We start from the raw sequence: 24,504 nt of genomic DNA on the forward strand, positions 1-24,504 counted from the left end.
TAAGTCTTTTACGTTTTTCTTTTCTTTTTTTTTTAAATAAAATGAAATAAAAACTTGAAACCTAAGGTAATTCTGAAACGGATTTTCCTAATGATTTTTAGATATTTTGGTAAAATGTTGGTTTTATGTTTACTGCTAAATATGGACAACTTAAATATCTATCAAACTTAAAAAAAAAAATCTTAGGCACTTTTATTTTTTTACTTTATATTTTAAATTTCTCATTTCTTTGCAACCAAAACTCTTCTAAATGTATACAAAAAAAATGAAAGTGTTTGTGCACAAACTCTAAATGGTAAATATTTTTCTCTTTATGAGGATTTTCCAAGAGTGGTCTTTTCCTATAATTATAGAAACATTCTCTCTTTACTTGATGTATTTATTTTGTGGTGTAATATTGTAACGACTTAGTTGGATAACGCTGTTAGATATTGTTTCACATAATGGCAAAGTACAAAAATACTCCTCCGATACAAAGACCCTTTAAACTATAATCATTGATTCATGTGTCTATGGCACTCTGGGGTTGGACCCCTCTTTATTGTTTGCTTAAATAAACATGCAAAAGGTAATCAACTCTCTGCACTTTTCTTAAATTACAAAACGTTTTTCTCCGTTCTGCATCCTCAGCGGATTTTGCGCAGCAGTGCGCGTCAATCCTCTTCCTTGAGACGGAGTTAGACAAGGGGTCGGTGATGGGAGGGTTCAGATTAGGTTGTAAAAAATGCACAGTGGCAATCAAAGTCCTTATATGCCCTTGAATTACGTGAACGTCTTTCCCTCTTCCAGTGTGTGCTTGTGATGTAACTGTCCATAGGCACGTTGTACTGCGCCCCTTTTAGTGAAAGAGTAGCCTCGACAGACTTTTAGGGAAACGCCCACACCCGAATACAGCAAACATCCCTCCCTTTCTTTGTAGCGGTCATCCAATCCTCATCCACCGTGGTGGTACAAGACACTATTTAAATGAGTCCCCTAATGCAACTTCGCATGTGCTGAATCCATGCACTTGTGGTTTTGGAAGCTCCGCTCCTAAAACTTGAGACATTCATCTCCGAGAAGCCCGAGGAGCATCCTGAAAATGGCTCTCTTGAATAGTTTTGCTGCTGCAGGCTTGAAGAATCTTCAAGCCGGCTGGACAATCAATCAGCGTATCTTTGTCTTACGCGCGTTACACAAGTCTGCAGCCAGCGAGGCTTTGGAGATCCCCGCAACCGGAGAGGAGACCATGTCAGGCAGGCTGATAGAGCCCACCATGCCCGTTGATGAGAAGACGGAGCTCAAGACCTTGAATGATATGCCGGGACCCAGCACTCTTTCCAACTTGGTCGAGTTCTTCTGGAGAGACGGCTTTAGCAGAATTCACGAAATTCAGGTAAAATGCCCATAAGTCCTGTGTTCTGAACTGTTATAGCTTTAAACAGTAAACGTTTTATTTTTGTCACGATCTGATGAAAAGATGTTATTTACAAAAGGCAACACATAAATTTGACACAGATGCGTAAAAATGGCCGAGTTTTGCGTAAAGGCGCACCAGTGAGGAGCTCGACCCCAGTCTGTTTGCAGCGCTAAAGCACACGTTTAGTAATATTTTTATGCAGATATGATATAAGAGGTTTTAATAATGATACGCATTATATGACCACAGTTTGTTTTTGAATTATTTGTGGGATTCCCCCCCCCCCCCCCCCCCAGAAAACAGTAGTTAAATTAGAAAATAACCCCACCCCCCTACCCCCCGTTGGAAGTGGTTACAAAACCTGTTTGTTGGCACAAAACAAACTTCTTTCTACCCCTGCATACGCTTTCTCTAGTTGATAATTTTAAAATTTGGATTTTATCCTCAGAAAGAAGTTTAAAAAATGCAGACATTAGATTTTCTTTTTGCTCTTTTCTTTTTTTTCGGGATGTTTTAAAGTGCATTTTAGAGTCACAATTCAGAACAAAGAAAAGAGAATCAGAAACATTTCAGGTAATCATGCCCTGAGGCAACCACACTTTTTCTATTTTTGCTTAGTAAAAATCCTTATCCACAACCTGGACAAATTTTCTAATAGAGTCTAATTAGAAATGTGTTTTCATTTTTAAATTGTTATGTCAGTGTTATTATCCCAAATATAGAAAGCTTTTAATGCAAAGTCAAGTAAACTGCAAGTTTTTAACCATTTCTTTTTGTTTTTTTGTCTATTTTTGTATTGCAGTTGGAGCATAGAAAGAAGTATGGAAAAATCTTCAAGTCCCGTTTTGGACCCCAGCTGGTGGTCTCTATTGCAGATCGTGGTCTGGTGGCTGAGGTTCTGCGCGCTGAGGGCGTGGCACCCCAGAGAGCTAACATGGAATCCTGGCAAGAGTACAGAGACATGAGAGGCCGTTCCAATGGCCTCATCTCTGCGTAAGTCTCCTTCAACTACTGAAATTCCAGCGCTACAGTGTAACTCCTCTGTCTTGGTCTTCTTCTATATGCAACAGAACAGACAACATTAGATGATCTAAAATGCAACAAATACATGCTTCAGTGAAAAAAGGTTAATGATAATTCTCCAAAATAAATGAACATATAACAGCTTGCAGATAAAATGATGTATGAGTGTTTGCCAAAATGGCCTTTGACCTCTGGCTTTTGCGCAGTGTAGACGTCAGTGGCCGACATTTTGTTGCTGAGATGAACCATTTTCAAAAAACTGTTGTTTGTCACAGAAGGATTGTAAAATCTGCATTTGCCCCCCAAAAAAGAATACAGTGTATGAAATGTGGTCTGTAAACATTAAATTCTTTTAGCTCACTCCAAATATTATTTTTCAATTTATTTTATTCTTCGATTCTATAGATGGAGTCACGAAAATTAAACTTTTTGTGTTGACTCCGCTATAGTCTGACAGAGAGTCACTTATGTGGTTGAATGGCAATGGTGATAAATAAGCATCTCTTTAATCTTGAAATTATTGTTTGAGTTTTAAATAATAGATATCTTGTTTATGTTCTTATTGTTGAATGAAAATAAAACTTTTTGTGGGACTTAGAGATGTTTGTCGACTCAAGTTAAACCAAGTGAAGTACATTTTCCTCTAAATTAGGCAGGAAATTAGTCTTCCTGCCAAGAGGCCAACATCTCTTAAAACTGTTTAAAGTAGTTTGGAGCAAAGGATTCTTCCAATGGGTTCTATTGTTTTTTTGTTTTTTTCTCAAACATTGGCTGCTTTTTCTTTTCCCCTCAGCCTTTGTGCCTCCATATATTTCTGGACTCTATCTTTAGTTAAGTAGCCCACTAAAGTTTCATCAACAAGTAACCCACTATAGATACATCAACAAGTAAGACTTAGTCTTTTGTCTACACATACTTGTGTAGATTTCCTGTACAAAGTAAAACATAGTGTGGACCTTTCAAACTCTGTCATCTCCTATTTTCTGTATGCAAATTACTTACAAAACAGAAAAATAACTGGTCAAATAAATTACTCACAATCCCTTCTCCATGTCCAAAACGGAAAAAAAAAAGCTATTTCTGACTATATCTGATGAAAAACTTTGCCCTGCACTGACTGTTTATAAAGTCAATATATAAATATAAATATCACTTGTTTTGCAGTGAGGGAGAGGACTGGCTGAATATGAGGAGCGTCCTCAGGCAGCTCATCATGCGGCCCAAAGATGTAGCCGTCTTCTCTGACGACGTGAACAAAGTCGTAGATGATCTGGTGAAGAGGGTGTGCACTTTACGTGCGCAGGAATCTGACGGAGCAACTGTCTTCAATGTGAATGACCTCTTCTTCAAATATGCAATGGAAGGTTTGTGAAGATCTTTGGACTTAATTTACCTAAGAGCCAGTTAAAATATATGTAAGAAGAATAGTACGCTTGATATACTAGACAGAAGATCTAAGTGAAAGAAGTTTAATAAGTCCTTCATTTGTTTATGGTGCTGATGTATACAATATTTTTTGCCTTTTATTTTAAATAATGAAGAAACTAAACTAAGCTTAACTAGTGTAAGGTGTAAAAAGCTTTCAAGGCTGGTTGCCAGCTTTCAACCCGTGTTTCCCTCTGACTTCACAGGTGTGGCCTCTATTTTGTATGAGTGCAGATTGGGATGCCTGGAAAACAATGTTCCTCAAAAAACACAGGACTACATCGGAGCCTTGAACCTCATGTTCAGCTCATTCAAGACAACCATGTATGCTGGAGCAATCCCCAAGTGGCTGCGTCCCATTATTCCCAAACCATGGGAGGAATTCTGTAGTTCCTGGGATGGTCTTTTCAAATTCAGTAAGTTTTTATTCTGCACAAAGACTTTTATTACTCTAAAATTATCCATATAGTGTAGATGGGCTTTAATCAATTCAACTATGTGAACAGTTTCTGTTTTTGTTAAGTTTTATCCAGTGAAACAAATCTAAACCATTTTCTAAAAGAATCCTGGAACCAAAAGTGTATTTTGTAATAAATCTCTGGATGTGTCCCCGTTGTGGGAGTTGGGATCCATTTCTTGCCTAACTTGCTCTTTTTCTCCTCCTTTCCCACCCTCCCTTATCTTTTTCCCCACCTATCCCACCTTTTCTGTATGAACCTAATCCTAGGCATGATTCATGTAGATAAAAGGTTCAACGATATCAAGGCCCAGCTGGAGCGGGGAGAGGAGGTGAAGGGCGGACTGCTCACGCACCTGCTTGTTACAAAAGAGATGAGCATTGAGGAGATATATGCAAATGTGACAGAGATGCTCCTGGCTGGAGTTGACACGGTGGGTCCTTTCAAAAGTGTTCAGAAAGTTGTTTTAGATTTTGAGGGTTTGATTTAAAATGAGGGGTTATTGGGTTTGCATGTCTGTGCCAGTACCTCTGTGTGTGTCAGTGTTTAGTTTCAAGTGTTGAGTTTCTGGCGCCACATCTGTGCCTGTGTAGCCGTACCAGGTCAAAGCAATGAATCAGGGGGTTAGACAGTGACAAACTTGTTCTCACTCTAGATTTGGTTTCTCATCATTTGTCTCCGTCTGTTAGATAAACACAGGGGGTCCTTTGTCTTGTCCCCTCCCCTCTTTGTCAGACATCTGTGTTTTGCATTCACGTTTCCACATTGCAACCTCATTAGACATGTGGTGCACGCTCGTAACCAAGCTTGCAGATCAAATTTAAGACGGGTTCCATTAAGAATCCTATTTAAGAATTGGTGCACCACTTTTTGGAGAGATTAAACAATATGAAATAAGACATGGGGCTCACAAATACACACTCCAAGAAGCATCAATTTAAAGATGTTTACAGAAAACACTCAGCAGATTCTTTGTCAGATTCATATTGTCCACCATGCTCATAGTTACCGCCTAATTTGTTTGGGGAAGCTGTCAGATTAATGAGAATTATGGGGGTAGAGTGTTTTGTGGTAAGCTTGGGACCACAAGATAAAAGGGTGTGTGTTTTTGTTGAACTTGTTGAATTGGTCTCATCCTGGCAGGGGGTAGACAAAGCTTTGCCATTACCTGACCCTGTAGTGCAATTGCCTTTCCTCAGCGCACAAAAGAGCTGTCGGGACATATTAGCCACAGCCAGAGTAATTGCACAGTCTGGGCAGAGGTGAGATAGTGGGAGGGGGCTGGGAAATTGGCATAATACGAAGAAAGGAGGGAAAAACATGCCTGCTGGATGATGGGTGTTGCAAAAAAAATAAAATAAAAGATGTGGGGAATAGGTGCTAAAGGTTTCCTCCTTTCAGAACTGGCTTAATGAGCTTTTGTCATGCGACTCCTCCCTGGCTAGGTCTTTCTAGCATCAGCGTTGAGTTCATGCCAGGAGTATGTAAGAGGAGGGAACGATGAAGAGGGTGGTGAAAATGCTGGAGAAGAAGACGACACCATGCAGCTTTATTTTTATAATTACTTTTTTGTAAATCACTTTATTTATGCTTAACTTTTTAAATCATTCTATTTCAACAAAGCTGTCCCTTCAGCAGCACCTCCCAACATCTTTTTGGTGGAAAAGTGAGGGGGCTGTATTAAAACATCGGCAGCTTTTCCGGAAACATTTGTTTTTGTATCAGAGGGTTTAAAACCGATTTTCCTATCAAACGGTCATCTGCCCACTTTATTCAAATTCAATTGTCCGTAACATGTGAGTCACGCTAAGGGAAACAGAACAGCTGATGATGGAGTGTGGAGGAGGAGAAGGAGGAGGAGTTTTGGAAGTCATGAGGCTGTTTGCCAAAAGTTTCCGTGAGCCTGTTAAGAACTTGGCAATTCCTTTCTCACTTAAGCAATTTGATAATTGAGGCTATTTTCAGTTCTGTAATTAAATTAAAGAACTCTCTGTAATGCTAATTAATGTGACATAACTAAGGATCTCCTGTTTCTTGCGCAACAAGTATAAAAGCTCCCATATCAGCTCAATTACAAAGCTTTAGCACACATGAAACTCATGAAAATGTATTTTCATGAATAAACATAGGCATTATGAGACAGATGTGTTAACTTTTTGTAATGTTTTTTTTTTATTTAGACATCCTTCACTCTGTCCTGGGCCACCTATATGTTAGCCCAACACCCTGACATACAAGAGCAAATCCATGGTGAAATCACACGGACTCTGGGCCCGGGAACAGTCCCTACAGCTGAGGACGTCTCTCAGCTGCCTCTTATCAGAGGACTTGTGAAAGAGACTCTGAGGTATGTGCTACCTAGATTTATATGTTTGCAGTGTTGTAAGCAACATGGAGAAAACTCTGTGCTTGCTCTTGTATAATAGATTCACAGAAATATTTTTTATTTTTGCTATCAATTTTTTCTTCTTCTTGTCATGTTATCTAAGAATAACTGTTGAAAAGCCTAGCAAACTGTAGAGTGCTGTTGAATAACAGTCTTTGTGTTTGCCATCCTGGGAGCAGACTCTTTCCAGTTCTCCCAGGCAACGGACGGATTATCCAGGATGACTTGGTGGTCGGCGGATACTTCATCCCAAAAGGGGTAAGACAAAGCAGAATACTTTCTCGAGTGTGCATGCTTGTGGAGGAGAAAAGGGTTTCAAACAAAGTCAGAGGAAAACGGTTAATTGGAACAAGATGCAACATGATACTGCTTTACTCACCATTTTGCTTTATGTCTGCTGGGAATCTAGCAATCCAACTGTTCCCCCTGTACTGCTAATTTTTTATTCCTCCTTTTTTAATGTCTTTTTTTAATAGACTCAGTTGGCCCTGTGCCACTACTCCACATCACTGGAGGAGGAGAACTTTCCAGGGGCCTTAGAGTTCCAGCCACAACGCTGGGTTCGTAAAGATGCCTCTGATCGGGTTGACAACTTTGGCTCCATTCCATTTGGCTACGGCATCAGGAGCTGCGTTGGCAGGAGAATAGCAGAGCTGGAGCTGCATCTAGCTCTCATAAGGGTACTAACTCACTCTTTGCACACACACACACTCGTAGTAACATAAACATTTACAACCATGGTATGAAAGTATGTTTAGGTGCGCATGATGCATTCATTTAGAAGCCAGATGCAGAAGGACAAATATGCTTTTAAACTGGATGTTCTGGGAAGTGAAAAGGTGACCTTAAATTTCAGACTTTGTTACTTCAAGTGTAAACATACATTGTCATTCTTACAGTTTTGGCTTCTGAGAAAAGCAATGTGTTATTACAAAATCAAGATAAAACAAGGAAAAGTTTTTGAAACAGACTGCAGCCTCTGCAGACTGAATCATCTCTGAATTAGCTCTACAATCCTAGCCTTGCTTCGACTTCCTCTATACTCCTCTGGGGAGCAGGGAGAGGTTTTCACTGAGTCACTAAGTAACTCACTCCTCATTTCCCTTGAATCTCACAGCCCTTCTTGGATTTGTTGTCTACAATGACAAAAGCCAATCATAAATGATGTGTGTGTCTTGAAACAAACAAACAAAAAGGTTGTGTTTTTGCTTCTTTTTCAGCTGATCCAAAAATTCCGCATCGAAGTGTCTCCTGTCACCACTGAGGTCAAAGCCAAAACCCACGGCCTGCTCTGTCCATCTGCTCCCATCAACCTTCGGTTTGTCGACAGGGAAAACTGAATGCAGGCTTCTCTCCTCGGAAGATTCCACTGTACTGGATCTTTATTAACCAACTTGCAGAGCTGAGACTGAGGTTTTACTCAGACAAGAAATGTCTTAATTGTTTGTTAGGAAACACAAACTCTGCACAAATGTAAACTGTAAACACTGTTTTTTAATGACTGTTTTTGACTTGGTAAAGACAGATTTATGACTGATACTTCATTCCTATTCAAAACACTGAGCAACAAGTGAAGGAGTTCATTTACTTTCATCATTCATTACATCTTAAGGAGCCTTCAAGTAAATGGAAATGTGTGACCATGTAAGCACACGTGTTTCAGCTTGTAGTTTGTCGAAGGGCAGTTGCAAATGCATTCAGTAATAGCTGTCTAAGGTTGAGGTGTGCCAAGCTTTACTTTCCAGAAACGCTGTTTCTGTGGGAAACCAAACTAAAAGGCTTCTGTTTCATTTGGCACCATAATCACTAAATACATTCAAATTCAGAAGGGAGATAATGTAAAACTAACCGCATTTTAGATATTCTTCATCCAAATTCAATTTTTTAGTAAAACTTTTAATTAAATTTTTGATTAAGGCAGTTTTTAAATTATAAAATAATATTCATCTAAATAAATCTTAAATGTATGTATTGGTTTTACAAGATTGAAGTTGTGTTTGTCATGCTCAGATCACTTGGATTACAGAATGTGTTTAGTAATTTGGGGAAATTTTTATCATTTGTGGGGATAATTTTTTACAAGGAACGTGCATGTCTGGGAATGAATCGCTAAAAAAGGAAAAGCAAAGTTATAAGGATCATGCTGTGAACATGAAGGAAACTGTAAACATTTTGTTTATGTTTTTTATATTTTGTCTACTTGTTTGTTTGTTTTTTAGTGGCTCCAGTGAAGCTTGGACTTAATAAACCTGTATATGTTATTGTGTGTTGTACTCTAAGAAGACTTTTCAGTTCTTACTGTTGAAATATCACTCCTAAGGCAGACATGTTTTGTAAAGTAAAAAGTAAAATTATTGGTCCCAATAAGAAACTTTTAAAAATCGACATTTTCAGACTAAATATGTGACCTATATTTAGTCTGAAAAAAATGATGATTCTTGATGCAATGATAATTCTTTGCATTCTTGTTGCAAAATAATAATGCAAGACCAGAAAACGCCTTTAGAGAAAGGGGGGGAAAAATAATGTTAACATTATCTGACGTAGGTGGTGACCTTATGCGTCGCTTTCATTATGTGCTTGTGCAATAGGATATATTAACATTATTACCCAATAACAAGCAAAAAAGTGTATGTTTATGATATCCTGAAATCTCCAATAAATGAAAGTTTGAAGAACCTACTCAGACTTTTTTTCTGCTTTCCAGTTTCTGTGATGTCCCATCTGCTTGTACAGTGTTTCAATAACCTCTTAGATGACCCCACCCTTACATTGCCGTGTTCTCCCTACCATGACAAAGGTGGAAAGATTTCATGTAATCCATGGACACCAGTGAAGATCACAAATCATTGAAGAAAAAAGGTGCTGCACACCTTGTAGTGGGTCCAAATGACCCAACTCCCAATGTCATCTGGACCCACAAAAGGACCCTCAAAGTGCCTAGGATAGCACAAAGGTTAAGCAAATATTCTGAAATAAAAACTAACTTTTAAGTAATAGTGTTTTTATTTAAAACACATTTTCTCAAAAATAAAAATAAATGAAAATAATAATTATGCAGTCTGTTTAAAAAAAAGGGCTGTTCAGAAACATTTGCAAAGTAATACACAAGCCCACTAGTTCAATAGTTAGGAGAGGGGTCTGCAAACCGAGGCTTCAGAGCCAAATGTGGCTCTTTTCCCCCTCCATAATGGCTCTCTGGCTGAAGAAAAAGAAAATATCAATCAATTTTTAAATTGAGGGTCACTTACTTTGAATTAATTTAATTTGGATTAGTTAAGTTGTTACATTTATGGCTGCAATGCACCTACAAATAAGATAAGCCACATAAAGATTTTTACGTCCCTGCTGACATCAACATTGTTTGGTTCCCTTTACGCTTTCTCCAATATGCACAGATTTAAAATAAGCAACATTTTGGTAAAAAGTCTGATATTTTCTGGTTGCTCAGTTTAAAGCTTGTACTATCTAGGCTGCACAACAATCGTTAGTATTCAGAAGGCAGTTGCTAAAATATGTTGTTGCTCACCTTTCGGCACATCCCGTCAGTTGGCACAGCTGGTTTTGGCTGAGAGTTTGATACCCTTCTTGGCACAACTGTGTATTTTCAAAGCCCAGGGAGACCCAGATAGGTAGCAGTATGATTTTGGCTCATTGCATGATATGGGAAGCAAACCCAGGTTTCCTTTGTGCCAGCCCTACACCCAGTCAACCGAGCAATCCAGCTGCTATTTTCTTTACATACTTTTTTATACTGGATCATAAACCACTACAGTCATGTTTATGTTCAGGTTAACAGTATTAAATAGGAAAAAAGATGATGGCTCACTAAAGACCTAAGATATAACAAGAGAAATTCCATTTTGTCTTGGGTTGTTTAAAACCTTTGGTAGGAGTACATTAGCTGCACTGGGATGATCCAGTTTGGCATAGGAAGTCTTAAAGTCTTAAAGGTATACCAGGTTCTGTCAAAATTAAAAAACAATTTCACTTTTTTGTGTAAATGCTAGATTCCCTTTATAATTACTTTTATGTTTAAGCCATAAAAGAAATGTTAGTCACAATTATTATAAAGTAACAATGTGATGCATTAAAAGAGTTAAAGGAATTAAAAGAGTGAAATAGGACTTTGAAGCTCGAGCAGAGGTGGAATAACCCTGACACTTTTGGACGCTGAAAATACCCACACACATGCAAGTAAAAATCCTGTGCTAAAATTTTCATTCAAGACGTTCACTTCCATGTCAGGATAATATAAGTTATCCACCTTCAGCAGTCAATAATGGCTGTAGAAATCCAGTAATTGATTATTTTTTTTAAATTGATGAAAAATATCTAGTTCTGCTTCGTAACTGTTAAAAACATTTTGAAATGGATAAAAATATTTTTCTATTTTTTTTGTTGTTGACATATTTAAGGTCTTCTATGTCACTTGAGGTGTTCTGTACTAAACTTTCTTTTATGGCAACATTGAATAATTTTATCATTTTCTTCTCGCGATATCTTGGTGAGATCTCTACTAAACGTGACTACAAGAGGAAGTAAATACTCGTAGTGGCATAGTTGCGTGAACGAGGAGCCCAAGTATCAACTGAAACGTGGACGTCACGCAATTTTATCATCAAAACCAACAACGTATCGCAGAATTTATGGCCTGAATGCCAAAAAGCAATAGACCAAATGTATTTTGCATTTTTAAATTAAAGAAAATACGAGGTTCCAAGAATCGTGCAGCAATCTTTGGGCCTGGAAGGACGCTCCGCTAGTCAGTACTAGTAGTAGCTCCTCGGCTAATATTAGCGCGTTTAACAACACCGCCCGGCTAAAAGCTACAAAAGTAGCGTGTTAACCCGCGGATGTCTGGTACCCTTTTTGAGCAGATAAGAAGCATCAAACCATTGGCCGTGGTGGTGGAAAGGTTCGGTTCGATTAACAATGATAATAGAAAACCTCGATGCATTTAAAACATGGCTGTCTGAAACCCTCGAGCCCATGTAAGTAGAGCTAGCATTAGCCACTCTGCGAGCTTTACGATAAGCACGTTTGCTTAGTTTTATTTAGTTAATTCTGTCTTATAAAAAGACACATTTTCCTCATATGTGTCCTTTGTTAATCAAGTGTGTTTTTTTTGTGAGTTTCCTGTTCGGCCGTGTATTTGAAGTGGCTTTTTCGATGTTCACGTGCTCTCTTTCCTTTGCATGCAGCTGTGATGCAGACCCTTCAGCCCTCGCCAAGTATGTTGCTGCTCTGGTTAAAAAGGACAAAAGTGAGAAGGAGCTTAAAGCCTTGTGCATAGATCAGTTGGATGTATTTCTCCAGAAAGGTACGCATTTTATTTTATTAATATTTCTATTTGTTTGTTCTTGTGTAGTCAAAGACCAGTATGTCCTCTTTCCATTCAATTTAGAGACCCAACCGTTTGTTGACAAGCTCTTCGAGGCTGTTAATAACAGGAGCTACCTGCCCCAGCAAGAGCAACCACCACCACCACCACCGCCGCTGGTCAAGGTTGTGAAGGAGGAGCCAAAGAAAGATGAGGTCATCTCTTTTAATTGCATAAGTAATAAATAGCATGTCACTTGGACTGTTTTGACTGTTCTCTTTCTCAAAGTTTCTGTAGGATTTTTAAGTTTAAAAAAAATCTTGAAATGTCAAGTCCACAAATAAAACCTTAACGAACACTTAGGGTTTATTCAGACTGGATGCATTTGGTTCGCTGTAAGTGAACCAGAATTAGTTTCACCTGATACCCAGAACAAATTTTTTAGTCTGAATACACCCATCTCAGACGGATCTTTCCACATGGTCTCAGTTTGTTTTCAATCAGACCGAGCTCCAGTTTGCTTGCAGTTTGCTTGCTCGGAGCGGAACTACTGGACCAAAAAGGCCACCGTAGCCGGGCTTTACGGGATGTAAACAGAGAAGCAACTTAGGAACCATGAGACACAGCAACTCACTTAAATGTGGTCAGATGAATGCAGGCTCCTTAAAACAACTTTTTATGTGATACATATGGCTTCTCACACTGTTTTCCCAACAATCAATGTGTCATAAACACATGTACCCTCTTAGCTGACAGCTCAGTACCCACCTTGTACCTGACGTTGATACAGACTTTCAAATTTGGTCATTGAAATATAAAATTTGAATTAGAGAATTATCCTGACAAGGATTGCAAAGTGCAGGACTTTCATTATTTTTTTCTCTCTCGTTGCTTTGCCCCGCCCTCATAATTCCTGGCCAGTGAATGAGGAGATCTGCATGATGACAGTCTTAATGCAGACCAAACACAAGTTTCAGGACTCGTTCCGGACGTTTCCAGTCTCAATACTCCCTTAAAAGTACACCACATTTGATGTAATAAATTGTATTGGCGAGCAGCAAATCTATATGAATTATATGGAGCGAAAGGTGATTCTTTACAAGCTTTACACCCGTTTGAGGCGTTCTACATCTTTACACAGCATTGCACTTAGCTAAAAACGAGTCAGTATTTATTTGAGTTCTAAGTGGCCTTTGAAGGGGCCTCAAAAATTCTTACATTTAACTTGTACAGCTGATATATGTGATGTGACTGTACTCAATAAGGGGATTCAATAACTGACATTGCTAAAGTCTTATCAATAGATGATGTGTTGTTCAATTTTAAATTGACATATTTTTGTGTAAAACACAGATTAGAACAAAATAAATCTAGTGTGCACAGGTTTCCTTAACTTGTTTCTTGATGCACAACATCAACCCATACATGTTTTCGTGTGCATAGCAAATTATCTTTGCTTCAGTTGATTATATCTTGATGCAGACGGTGTTTTTTTAAAAATGTAAGTTGCTCATTACTTTGCTTTTGTACAGACTAATCGGGAAGAAGAAAGAGACAAGAAGTTTTCTCGAAGAGTGAATCATAGCCCTCCTCAATCAAGCTCTCGCTACAGTAGAGATGGCAGGTGGGGAGATTTGTGCATTTTTGTCTTTGTCTCTTTTTTTAGCATATTCACTTTGCATTATGACAGTAAGAGACAATGCAGTTGCTTTAAATTTTAGTTGATGTTAGAGTTTTTTTCTGCTTTTGCTTTAAATGTGCATAGATTTTAGTCAGGAGTTGCAGTTTATTTAAAATAGGGGGGGAACTAAGAAGAACAGATTGGCATTAATTTGAAGTAGAAATGGTCTTACTCTAGTAACATTTTTACTTGATAAAATGTACTTTTAACTGAGATTTGTGGGAGCAAATACTGAAATTGTATGCATAGCTTCTGGTGTTTAATGTCATACTTTCCAATATAATATAAATACACACCTTCAGTTTTAGAATAATTTATATATTTAACCTTTTTTTTTTTCTCAGAAGAGGAGATGACCGTAAGAGAGATGATCGTTCCAGAAAGAGGGATTATGATCGCATCCCGCCAAGGAGAGACTCTTATCGCGATCGCTACAACCGTAGGAGAGGCCGCAGTTACAGCCGTAGTCGCAGCAGGAGCCGGAGCTGGAGCAAAGACCGCATCCGGGATCGGGACAGAGAGCGGGACAGAGACAGGGATAGAGATCGCAGTAAGAGCCCGTCCCTCAGCAGAACTCGGTCCAGGAGCAGAAGTCGAGGTAAAAACAACAAACATTCTTTTATTTGGAAGTTTTGTTTTTGAAGTCACATTCATTGTATGTACGCTTTTACTTGGCATTAAACTTATTATTATATGTATTTTTCAATAAAAAAAACTTAATAACTAAAGATTGTGTCACTGATTACAATAGAAATCCTGCTATGAATCTTTAAAAATATATATTTAAAAAAAACAATAAAGATATTGAATTTCATTGATTAGCTTGAAAATCTTTTAGAAGTCTACTAATGAGTTCTGATTATATGTTTCTCTTTTTGTCCTTTTTAATAGATCGAGATTCAGGAAAGCTGAAGTACGATCACGATCGAGGGGAAAGACCGGAGGGTGTTGATGTTTACGCCCCTCCATCTCTCGTCTCTGCAGCAACTACTTCCCACTTTCCTGTACAAACACTGAGCAGCGCCATCACAGTTATTGCCCCCACCCACCATCATAGCAACAACACAACTGAGAGCTGGTCAGAGTTTCACTCTGATCGCCCTGTGGATCACGGGCCCTTTAACAGGGGACCACCAGCTCAGCAAAGGAAGCGATGTCGGGACTATGACGGTAGATAAACCTCACTTTTTTCCCCCCCTAATTCGGTTTCTTTTATTTAATGTTTGTTGAAATATGGTTTGCTCACTGGTGTCTTAAAGAAAAGGGCTTTTGCATGCGAGGAGACATGTGTCCTTTCGATCATGGGAGCGATCCGGTCGTTGTGGAGGACGTCAACCTGCCCAGTATGCTCCCCTTCCAACCTCCACCAATCCCAGTTGTGGACCAACCACCCCCTCCAGGTCCACCACCGCCACCTCTCATAAACCCCCCACCTATGAACCTTCGGCCCCCTGTGCCACCACCAGGCACCCTCCCGCCAAGCCTTCCACCTGTCGCAGGTAGGATTCAAAGCATTTCGTTACATTTTATCCTTGAATTACAGGTTTACAATAATCTTATTTTACTTTTGAACAATTAGATACGATATTAACTTTCCCAGGTGTTGGTTTGATTTACATTTGAAGCAATAAACAAATGCACTAATGAACTAAAAAAAGAAAATCTTACTTTTACTTTAAGTGTACATGTTTTCAGTCTAAAATGTAATTTCCCCCAAATTGTAGTGGTACGTGAACTAGAACTGTCAGTTGGGAAACAGAACTAGAAAGCAAACATCCGTCTTTAGAGAAATGTCTAGTTTTGAATGGAGTTCATAAGTTAAAAGTAGACAAAAGGATCTGTTTGGAAGTTGCACTTTATTTATGAAAAACATAACCTATATTCTGAATATTACTGAGCTTTGTAACAAATTAATGGAATAAAGAAATGTTTGATGGGCCTGAAATGCAAAGGCTTGCGTCAGAAAATAAATCCTGTTCGCTGTGAATTTACAGAAAATTGAAAAAGAGACAAGTGGAACAGTTGAGTGCACTAGTTATTTCTATATTGGACAGTAATACACACTGGCCTAACAAGTTATTGATGTCAAAATAGTTGTTTATTTGTGTGTGTTGCAGGGCCCCCTCCTCCTCTTCCTCCACTACAGCCTGCAGGCATGGATGCTCCTCCCAGCTCCATCACGAGCGCTGTGCCCACCATCGTCACGTCCGGCATCCGCTCCTCAATTCCCCAAGCGCCAGCATCACTCTTCAACGCCGGTAATGTTTTTTTTAACCCCCCTAGAGAAAAAAAAAAGGTTCTATTTAAAATCAGCTGTTTCATCTTTCCTAACCTGATTTAGGTTTCAGTTAAAATGTCTTCTTTTTGATCACCAGATTATGACACAGATGTGTACAATCCTGAAGCCCCCAGCATCACCAACACTTCAAGGCCGCTGTACCGCCATCGGGTCAATGTGCAAAGACCCAACCTGATAGGGCTCACGATGAGTCATGTTGACCATCCACCGAGAGGTTCTTCACTTACTTTTTTGCTGTGTGGTTACATAAACCCTGAATTTCTTTGGGAGTGTAAAATTGTCATTTGAGATTTTCATGTTCTGTTTTGTGCGTTTCCGTTGTGCCTTCTCCAGAAAAGATTCCTAACAACAGCATGAGAATTGTCATGGAATCCGATTCGAGGAAAAGGCCTGCTGTCTCCCATGATGCTTTAGTCTCCAAGAAAACTTGGTTCGAGAGGTAACATTCAGGCTCCTCCCACTCACATGTTTTCTAAAGAGGGTTTAGGAAGTCACGCCATGCATGAATAATACTCAATGAACCTCTTGTTTCCTGTCCAGATCTAGTTTTAACAATCCCAACCACCAGGGCTACCACAAAAGAACTCCGTTCTCTCTCAACACCAAGCTGCTTGTTCGGCAGATTCCCCCTGAGCTCAACAACATCAGCAAACTCAATGAGCATTTCAGCAAGTTTGGCACCATCGTCAACCTGCAGGTCAGTTCCTGTGTGCTTCCACACGCATGAACGTTCTTTCAGTGTCCATTTGGGGGAATATTGAACGTAACTTTCAGAGTTCCAGTGCAGAAATATGGCTGAGTTGTCATTACGTTCACGGCGGATGTTGATTGTAGGAATACCTGTCTTTCACAGGTGGCATACCAAAATGACCCAGAGGGGGCGCTTATACAATTTGCCTTTCCAGAAGAGGCTGAACGGGCTATGCAAAGCACCGAAGCTGTTCTCAATAACCGCTTCATTAAGGTACACTGGTTCCGCGGCGACAGGAGCGACGGACAGACGCAGTCTCGGTTGCAGCAGTCAGACCCACAGCCAGCTGCGGTAACAATCCACGCTGTTTTTTTCTGAACTATAAGAAACCTCGCTCGGAGTTAAATACAGAGTGTTTCATAGTCATTTTTAGTACTTTTACAGCATTTCAGTTTGTGAGTAAATGTTTATTTTCTTAGCTTTAAATATTATTAGGTTTAAGAAAACTGGACTGGTTATGCAACCTTTTTTCCCCCTGAAAAATAACAAAAAAAAAACGATTAAAGAAGACAACTTAAACTTTGTGATTTTCAATATTAGCTCATAAATTATATGGATTAAAGTTAAAGTTCATATCTGTTTTCAAAAGCATCAGTGGTTACTGAAGCTCATCACTGCACACACACACACACACACACACACCCACACACCCACACACACCCACACACACGCACACACCCACACACACACACTGGCTTGAGCGCTAGCCCCACCTCCTTTTTGATCACGGCACAGAGGACTTCTTTCATTCAGAGTTATGAGACATTGATGGGTTTGGAAACAGTTTTTAAAGATAAATTCATTATAAAACACAAGTAGATAAGTTATTATCCTTTTTTTTTAGATTTACTTAATTCATTCCACCTCTGTGTTGTTAAGCAGCTTCCAGAAACATCGGTAAAGCAGTCCATCAAAGATCGCCTTGGACCTATGCTCCCTGTGAATTCTGAGCCGTCTCAGGAATCCAGTGCTGCCTCTCAGGTACTTGTGGGTGAGCTGGTTGGAAAGGTCCTTTTCTTTTTTTTCTTTTTTGCATTTACCTGTCAAAATCTTCACATGGAATTTTCCTTCCACTGCTTCTTTGTAGAATGCTTCGAAAGTGTCTGTAAAGGATCGCTTGGGTTTCTCTGCCAAGCCAGCGGCTCCATTTGAAAAAGTAAGTTCCTACTCTGTTAAAAAGAAATTCATCATCTTTCTGTTTTTATGCCCCACGGCTTTGTTCCCTTTCTCAGGTGTTCTCAACTTCCACGGGTCTCACAAAGACTGTGTACAATCCTACAGCTTTGAAAGCAGCCCAGAGGACGTCAGACGAAGCCCTGAAGAAGAAACAGGTGTGACTTGAATAAAAACTGTTGACAGGAAGTAGAAATATTGAAAAAAAATGTTTTTTTAATAATTGTATTTATTTAATTACACAGGAAGCCCTAAAACTACAGCAGGATGTAAGGAAAAAGAAGCAGGAAATACTAGAGAAACACATTGAGACACAGAAGGTGAGTCACTGCGGTAATGCCCCCGTCTGAGCAGCATTTGTATTACTGCAGGGTTCTGCTACATAATGGAGTCTCTGATGTCACAGATCCATGTTGATGGAAGTGCATCTGCAAAGGGTTTGGCAATTTATTTCTTTTTCCTCTTGACTTCTGCAGCTCCTGATTTCCAGACTTGAAAAGAACAAAGGCATGAAGGCGGAGGATAAAGCTAAGATCATGAAAACGTTGGACACATTAACCAAAAGCATTACCAAACTGCAAGAGGAGATAAAGGGAATCTCCAGCTTTGTCAATCCACTGAGAACTGCCAAGAGCAAGGTTCAGGTAACGCTGTCTGACAAGAATAAGGACTCTTTTTTTACACAGTATTTCTAATAGTTTAAACAAAAAGGCCATACATATTTATGAAAACTGTCTGTCTTTGAATATTTTCGATGCATAGCATCTGTAATCTTTTTGTAATACATGTACCATCCCCTGACATTGTTGTTGTTATGACTATTGTTCCTGTCATACTTATTTGTTATATTTGTGTTGAACAATAAAGTTAAAAAAAGGACTCTTTTACAGCTCTGATTGTTTTTGTTTTAAACTTGTTTTAGACTAAAGAATAATTTTACTCCAGTTTGTGTGGGATGGTTGGACTCAGCTAAACATGTCCATAACTTTCTTTTAGTTTTTTTTTCATGGTTGCAGTTTGGTTTGAAGCTTCAACCTTGAATTAACTAGTCGTCTCCTGCAGGCACAGAAAGAACTGCTGGATATAGAGTTGGAGCTGTATCAGAAGACTCAAGCAGGAGAGGACACAGCTTTACTAAAGATCAAGTACACACAGCTCCAGATTGAGGTATTGACTTTAGCTTCAAGTAGAATAAGTTCAGTTTTTAATGTCAATTTCATACAGCAGCCACTTGAGGTCACTACAGGTTGGATTTGTCTGTGTTTTAATGTTTACTGTTCGTCTTGCAGGCTGCTAAGAGGGGGCTCCTGTCACCAGGACGAGGCCGGGGTGTCCACGCTGCAGGCCACAGTGCTGTCAGGGCACGAGGGAGGGGGTCCAGGGGGCGAGGAAGAGGAATGCCCATGCATGCAGTTGTAGACCATCGTCCACGGGCGCTGGAGATTTCTGGTTTCAATGATGAAGACCGTGTCAACCTGCTGCCACACTTTGCTGTAAGTTGATTTAATCAAAACACATGAACCAGAAGTGAGGGACAAACATAATTTCTGGACACTTTTAGTACGGCATTTGTACCAAACTGATGGTGTTTGCGGTTTTAGCAAATCATGTTGCCAAACGGCTTAAGTTAAGGAACACAATGCATGTTTGTGGTATTGTAGCTACTTTGCTTTAGAGAACAACTTGATGTCCATCTATCATTGCTGAGAAAAGTTGGAACTATCGGAAGAAAACGTAAAGCACATAAATCTGAATACACTAAACTGAGGCATTTTTCCAAACACTGTATTTGAAACTCTGAACTAACTAATTGCAATTTATGTGTGTGAGGAAACTGGATTTTCTAGAAAAGACTGTATTAAATAAAAATATTAGGTTGGTTCTTTTCCCTTTTCAGTTTCCAACACACAGAAATAATGAATAATGACTCAGAGACAGTTACTTAGCTTCAGTGAAGATTTACTCCGCACAAAACGGCACAGATTTGTACGCAGGGTTACAGACAGAGGAACAGGATCACAAGGTCTGGACCAGGTCTGAACAAAGACACTCAGAAAAGGGCTTGGTATATATACCTGACATTTACATATTCAAAAGATGGTCTGAGGATCTATGGTGTGAAAAACCCACCCACATGCTGTTGCAGGCTGGATACTTGAAGGTCATAAAGCTTCAAGTGTCAGATCTCTCTGATGTTCCCACAGACATTTGCCAGAGCACAAACACCAGAACACACAAAAAGTAAAAAGGGAGGATGAGGAGAAACTGTGAGGACAATAGCTTGTTTGTGCTGTCTTTAGGCTGTAATATAATTTTGAGATGATAATACATGCTCAGTGAATTAAGTTTAAACCATTAGTGTAAAAAAGGTATAGGTAAATGTAATAATAGTAAAAAGGGAGTTTCTAACTATTCCATTTCTAATTATTCCTAACAATGTGGTTCACTCAGAATGTTGTTTTGCAGCTGCAATACCATCCATACCAACTGCATCCCATCTTACCCTAAATCTACACTTGTACTCCTCCAGAAGTTAAACTGACCCCTTACCATTGTTTTGGTTTGTCCAGCTGAATTTACTGAGTGTAATACTTGCTTGTTTAACTTGCTTTAAAGAAACTTTTTAAGTAGTGTCATATTTAAACACAATTTTATAACTTGAGTATTATTATACCTTTGTGCCATTTCCCAAAGCAATATGGAGAAATTGAAGATTGCCAGATGGATGAAAACAGTCCGACTGCTGTCGTCACGTACAAGACGAGAGCCGAAGCAGAGCGGGTGATTTTCATTCTAAACGGAATCAATGTTAGCACGACAGTAGGGCCAGTGTGTTGACTCCTATCCTGTTTTTGGTCTTCCTGCAGGCTGCTCTGCACGGGTTAAGATTTAACAACCAGACTCTACGGCTGGCTTGGCATAAGCCTGCAACGACTCTTAACACTGCAGAGGAAGAGGAGGAACCACAGGAGGATGAGGTTTGTGGAAGTTTCTGACTTTGAAGAACAGATTTTAGAGTGGGACTTGCTTATTCTGCTGCTTGTATGTTCATAGTAGTGCACAGAAGAAGAGTTTTGTATGTAGCCTTTTAGGAACACTAGAGGGAGCCAGCACATGTTTTAGTGAGGGGTTTGTGTTGTACTTTTATTTGCCACTCAAATTTGTACATTTTTTTTACATTTTGAAACCAGTACCCAGAAGAGTCGCTGAGTGATGATGCATTGCTCCAAGATGATGATGAAGAAGAGGACGACAATGAGCCCCGTTCATGGCGCAGATGAAGATGAAGCACATAGTCTGATCTGGCTGCACTGGTGTGGACGAGCGGCAATTCCAATACTGTTCAACTTAGTGCTTGTTTCTAAATCAAATAGACACAGTTTTAGTTTGTTTAGCCTTTTTTTTCGCCTAACCCATGTCTAACAGGCAGAAAACCTATGTGCGGTTTAATTTTAACATGTAACCCAAATGCAAGAGTGCTGTTTTTTATGCTCTTACTGTAGATTTACTTTTTTTTTTTGTTTGTTTTTTAGAGGGAGGAGTTCCAGATTGCAGGTAGTTTGTCAGAACATGTGACAGTTAATCATACCGACACATTTTTGAACTCTGTTATAAGAAAACTTGTGTTGAGATTTAACAAAATGACAGACTTAAGCTTTCGCTTGATAGTATTAGTTTGAGGGTTAAAATGCTTGAGTGTAAATATTTTACGTCTGGGTTTAAATGATTTGTATGAGAGCTTTGCTGTCAGTTCTCGGCTTTTTCCTTTGAATTGTACAAAAAAAATAAAGAATTGAAATGGTCTGAAAAATCCTGCCCCAGAAAAAAAAGAAAAAAAGAAAAAGGAAAAAAAAAAGGATGGCAGTGATATAAAAAAACTTAAAAAAAGATTTTAAAAAGACCATTTCAAAAAAACAAAAAAAAAAACTTCCTCTTCACCTTGAGAGCAAACTTCCTCAAAAATATTCCTCTTTTTATTGATTTTGTTCTGGATTTGGATGGGTAAGGTAAACATTAATATTCAATAATATCCAGGTAAGAACACACACTTTTTTATGGAGTTCCATTTCTTTGTTTAAAAATAGTCATTTTAAAATGTAAAAAACAATGTAACTAATACTTTTTTTCTTTTTCTTTTTTTTTTAGATCTGGCAGCACATTGCAGCACTTCTCTCCAAAAAAAGCCCCCTAATGTTTTTTATGTTGACTTTCATACTGAAAATGTTGCTGTATTGAAATAGAAGAAATCACTTTTAATGACTAAATTCAGGTTGGAAATGTTTTTAAATAATATAACATTATCCAAAGAAATTAAAAACATTTACTCCTGAATTTGTTTTGCCTGTTAAGTAGATAATTTTAGTTGTCTTTGTTTTTTGAAGGTTTATTTGACGGCCAGCAACCATCTATTTCTAAACATCTTTGTGCTTGGCTGGAAAAAGGGTGAGGGGTTCATCATTCCTTTACAACATCACTCCACATTAGTCTTAAATAATGGGGGACAAATAACCCAATCAGTGTCCTCCGTTTCATTGTTTCATGCCCCCCCTAAGTGCCTGTCAGACTTGCTGAGATAATTGTGAGAAATCAGATTTGCTCCAGTAAAATATCAGTTCATCCCACAGATATTTTCCTACTGTGCCGGGCCAAAAATCCCCTTTCCTCATCCCTCTGTCTGTCAACATTTGGATGTTAAATGCCCCCTACTGGCATGTCGTTTACCTGCTGTGGTGCAGGCACACTCCGAAGCAAGAATTTTGAGAGAGGAAGCTGCTACAGTTTGTCCTGCTTAGCTGTGAGGGTTTCATATTTCATGTGTTATGACAAATTCCACATTTATTGACAACTTGAGGCAAAAAAAAAAAAGTCAAAATTTGGGGCTGCAGTAGTTCATTCATGTATCTGTGAGTTAGGCCACCTCTTGTGTCTCTGTGGGTAAAAAATGATAATGTGCTCTGCATAAGCTTTGGGATAACAAGTTTACAGTCACTGTCATCCATTATTTTAATTTTCTTTTTCTGATTTGTGTCAAGGAGACAAATGACTTAGAAATTTGGAAAGAGTAGCTGCAATACTGAGGTTTTTATTTTTCCATTTCTCATGTGTATTCAACATTTTCAGATGAACTGATGGTTAAAAAAAAGAAAAAGGGGACTTTGAAATACTCATGTGTCTCTTTGGATATTTGTCAGTTCCTTTTTTTGAACCCAGCATGCAGAAGTCGGTCAAATACGAACACAAGGGTAATGCATATTATGATAATTGGTTATTTATTCACATTCATTTAAATAATAATGCCTTTTCACAACAAAAAACATGATTATTTTTCAGTTAATATAAATTAATGCTTTTTTGGGGCAAAATTCTCCCTTAAAAACAGTCTAATATAAAACAAGAGTTCTTTGGGTGTTTATTAGTTTAAGTTAAAGACATGAGGGAGCTTTTCTGTTGATCAGAAATGAGCCCTGACCCCTCCCAATGCTCCATGCTTACACTTCTTGCCCCTATTGCTACAATACCAGCACTCTGTGAAGCTATTAATATTTCATGCGATCATGGGCCCTCCATAAGCAAATTTCAATTCCTGGCAAGTTGAGCTGAAGCATGATTAATTTAGTATTTGTACCCTGAAAACCCTTTAAACAACACAAAGCCCCCAGCCACAAGGCAATGCACAGTTTGAAACAAAACTAGCAACCTCTAAATCATAATCAGCAAACAGTCACTCAGGAATATTTGTGTTTAGGAACATGTTTTCTCTGAAAAGGCCTGCGGCAGGTGTGGAATCAGTGTATACGCAGGGCTAATGGCTACAGCTGGAACGTGTCGGCGCAGAAGTTATTTTCTCTGGTTTTCAGTTTGTTTGAAAATACTGCTGTTGATGCATCTTTTTCTTAAGTATAAAAAGCATTTTGTTTATTAATCAGAACGAACAATACAAATTATGGAGCAAAACCACACTTTTGTTTGACTTTACTGCAAAGGCCCACATGATGATGCTATTACCTGTGTGCCAAAGATGATTTTTTTTTGCATGTTCCTGCAAGCTGCAATCCTGTAAACCTAAATAGATAAATAAATAAAAGAAGCTACAAGACCAGGAGGAGACATAATAGAGTAAAGGTCCAGACTATGCAGAAGGCATCCATAAACATGAACACTCAAAACTGTATTTTCCAAAATGGATTATAATTGATTTATTTCACTTTGAAACAATTATATTGGTCGATTTGATTTGATTCCATTAACAACTTGCTTCAGACATTAATTTGGAAGGATCACAGGAATATAAATCTGTTAATAAATTAAATCGATCAATCGTTACACCATACACTTAATCGTGTTCTTCTAAGCAAATGTCAGTAACTCACAGAAACATACAGTTATTGTTTGCATTACAAAAAACAAATTTATTTGTGTGGCATGTTTAGGGTACTTCTAAGTGCCTTACAGGAAAAAAAAAAGTATAAAAGTATATAGACTGAAATCACGATAAGTACTAATCACAAGTTTAACAGTAAAATCACAGATAAAGTAAAAAAAACATAGTAAAATCTTAAATTATAAATTAAAATGATTTATAAAC

General features: G+C 38.6%; 2 protein-coding genes across 3 annotated transcripts; both read left to right on the top strand.

Moving 5' to 3' along the window:
- Positions 1-971: 971 nt before the first annotated feature.
- LOC101157281 (cytochrome P450 27C1) lies at positions 972-9,373 on the top strand. Its single transcript, XM_004067082.4, has 9 exons — positions 972-1,375; positions 2,202-2,392; positions 3,587-3,786; positions 4,054-4,263; positions 4,575-4,738; positions 6,486-6,652; positions 6,871-6,949; positions 7,168-7,371; positions 7,912-9,373. Exons 1-9 carry the CDS (start codon positions 1,082-1,084, stop codon positions 8,029-8,031), a joined length of 1,629 nt encoding a protein of 542 aa, XP_004067130.1. The 5' UTR covers positions 972-1,081; the 3' UTR covers positions 8,032-9,373.
- A 1,854-nt stretch (positions 9,374-11,227) lies between these two features.
- Positions 11,228-23,082, top strand: rbm26 (RNA binding motif protein 26). Of its 2 annotated transcripts, XM_020712938.2 has the most exons (23): positions 11,228-11,456; positions 11,572-11,685; positions 11,896-12,014; positions 12,099-12,229; positions 13,547-13,638; positions 14,040-14,293; positions 14,587-14,865; positions 14,955-15,194; positions 15,813-15,953; positions 16,071-16,208; positions 16,328-16,433; positions 16,535-16,691; positions 16,848-17,036; positions 17,625-17,726; positions 17,833-17,901; positions 17,978-18,076; positions 18,164-18,238; positions 18,395-18,562; positions 18,981-19,085; positions 19,208-19,411; positions 20,613-20,699; positions 20,786-20,896; positions 21,110-23,082. In XM_020712938.2, the coding sequence occupies exons 2-23, from the start codon at positions 11,627-11,629 to the stop codon at positions 21,197-21,199; spliced, it is 3,015 nt and encodes a 1,004-aa protein (XP_020568597.1). In that variant the 5' UTR covers positions 11,228-11,456; positions 11,572-11,626; the 3' UTR covers positions 21,200-23,082. The 2 variants fall into 2 exon arrangements, with proteins under 2 accessions (XP_020568597.1, XP_011488833.1); XM_011490531.3 differs by having other exon boundaries at positions 11,228-11,685; positions 17,628-17,726.
- The last annotated feature ends 1,422 nt before the right edge of the window (positions 23,083-24,504 follow it).

This window comes from Oryzias latipes, chromosome 3 (assembly GCF_002234675.1).
Source record: "Oryzias latipes chromosome 3, ASM223467v1".
Lineage (NCBI taxonomy): Eukaryota > Metazoa > Chordata > Actinopteri > Beloniformes > Adrianichthyidae > Oryzias > Oryzias latipes.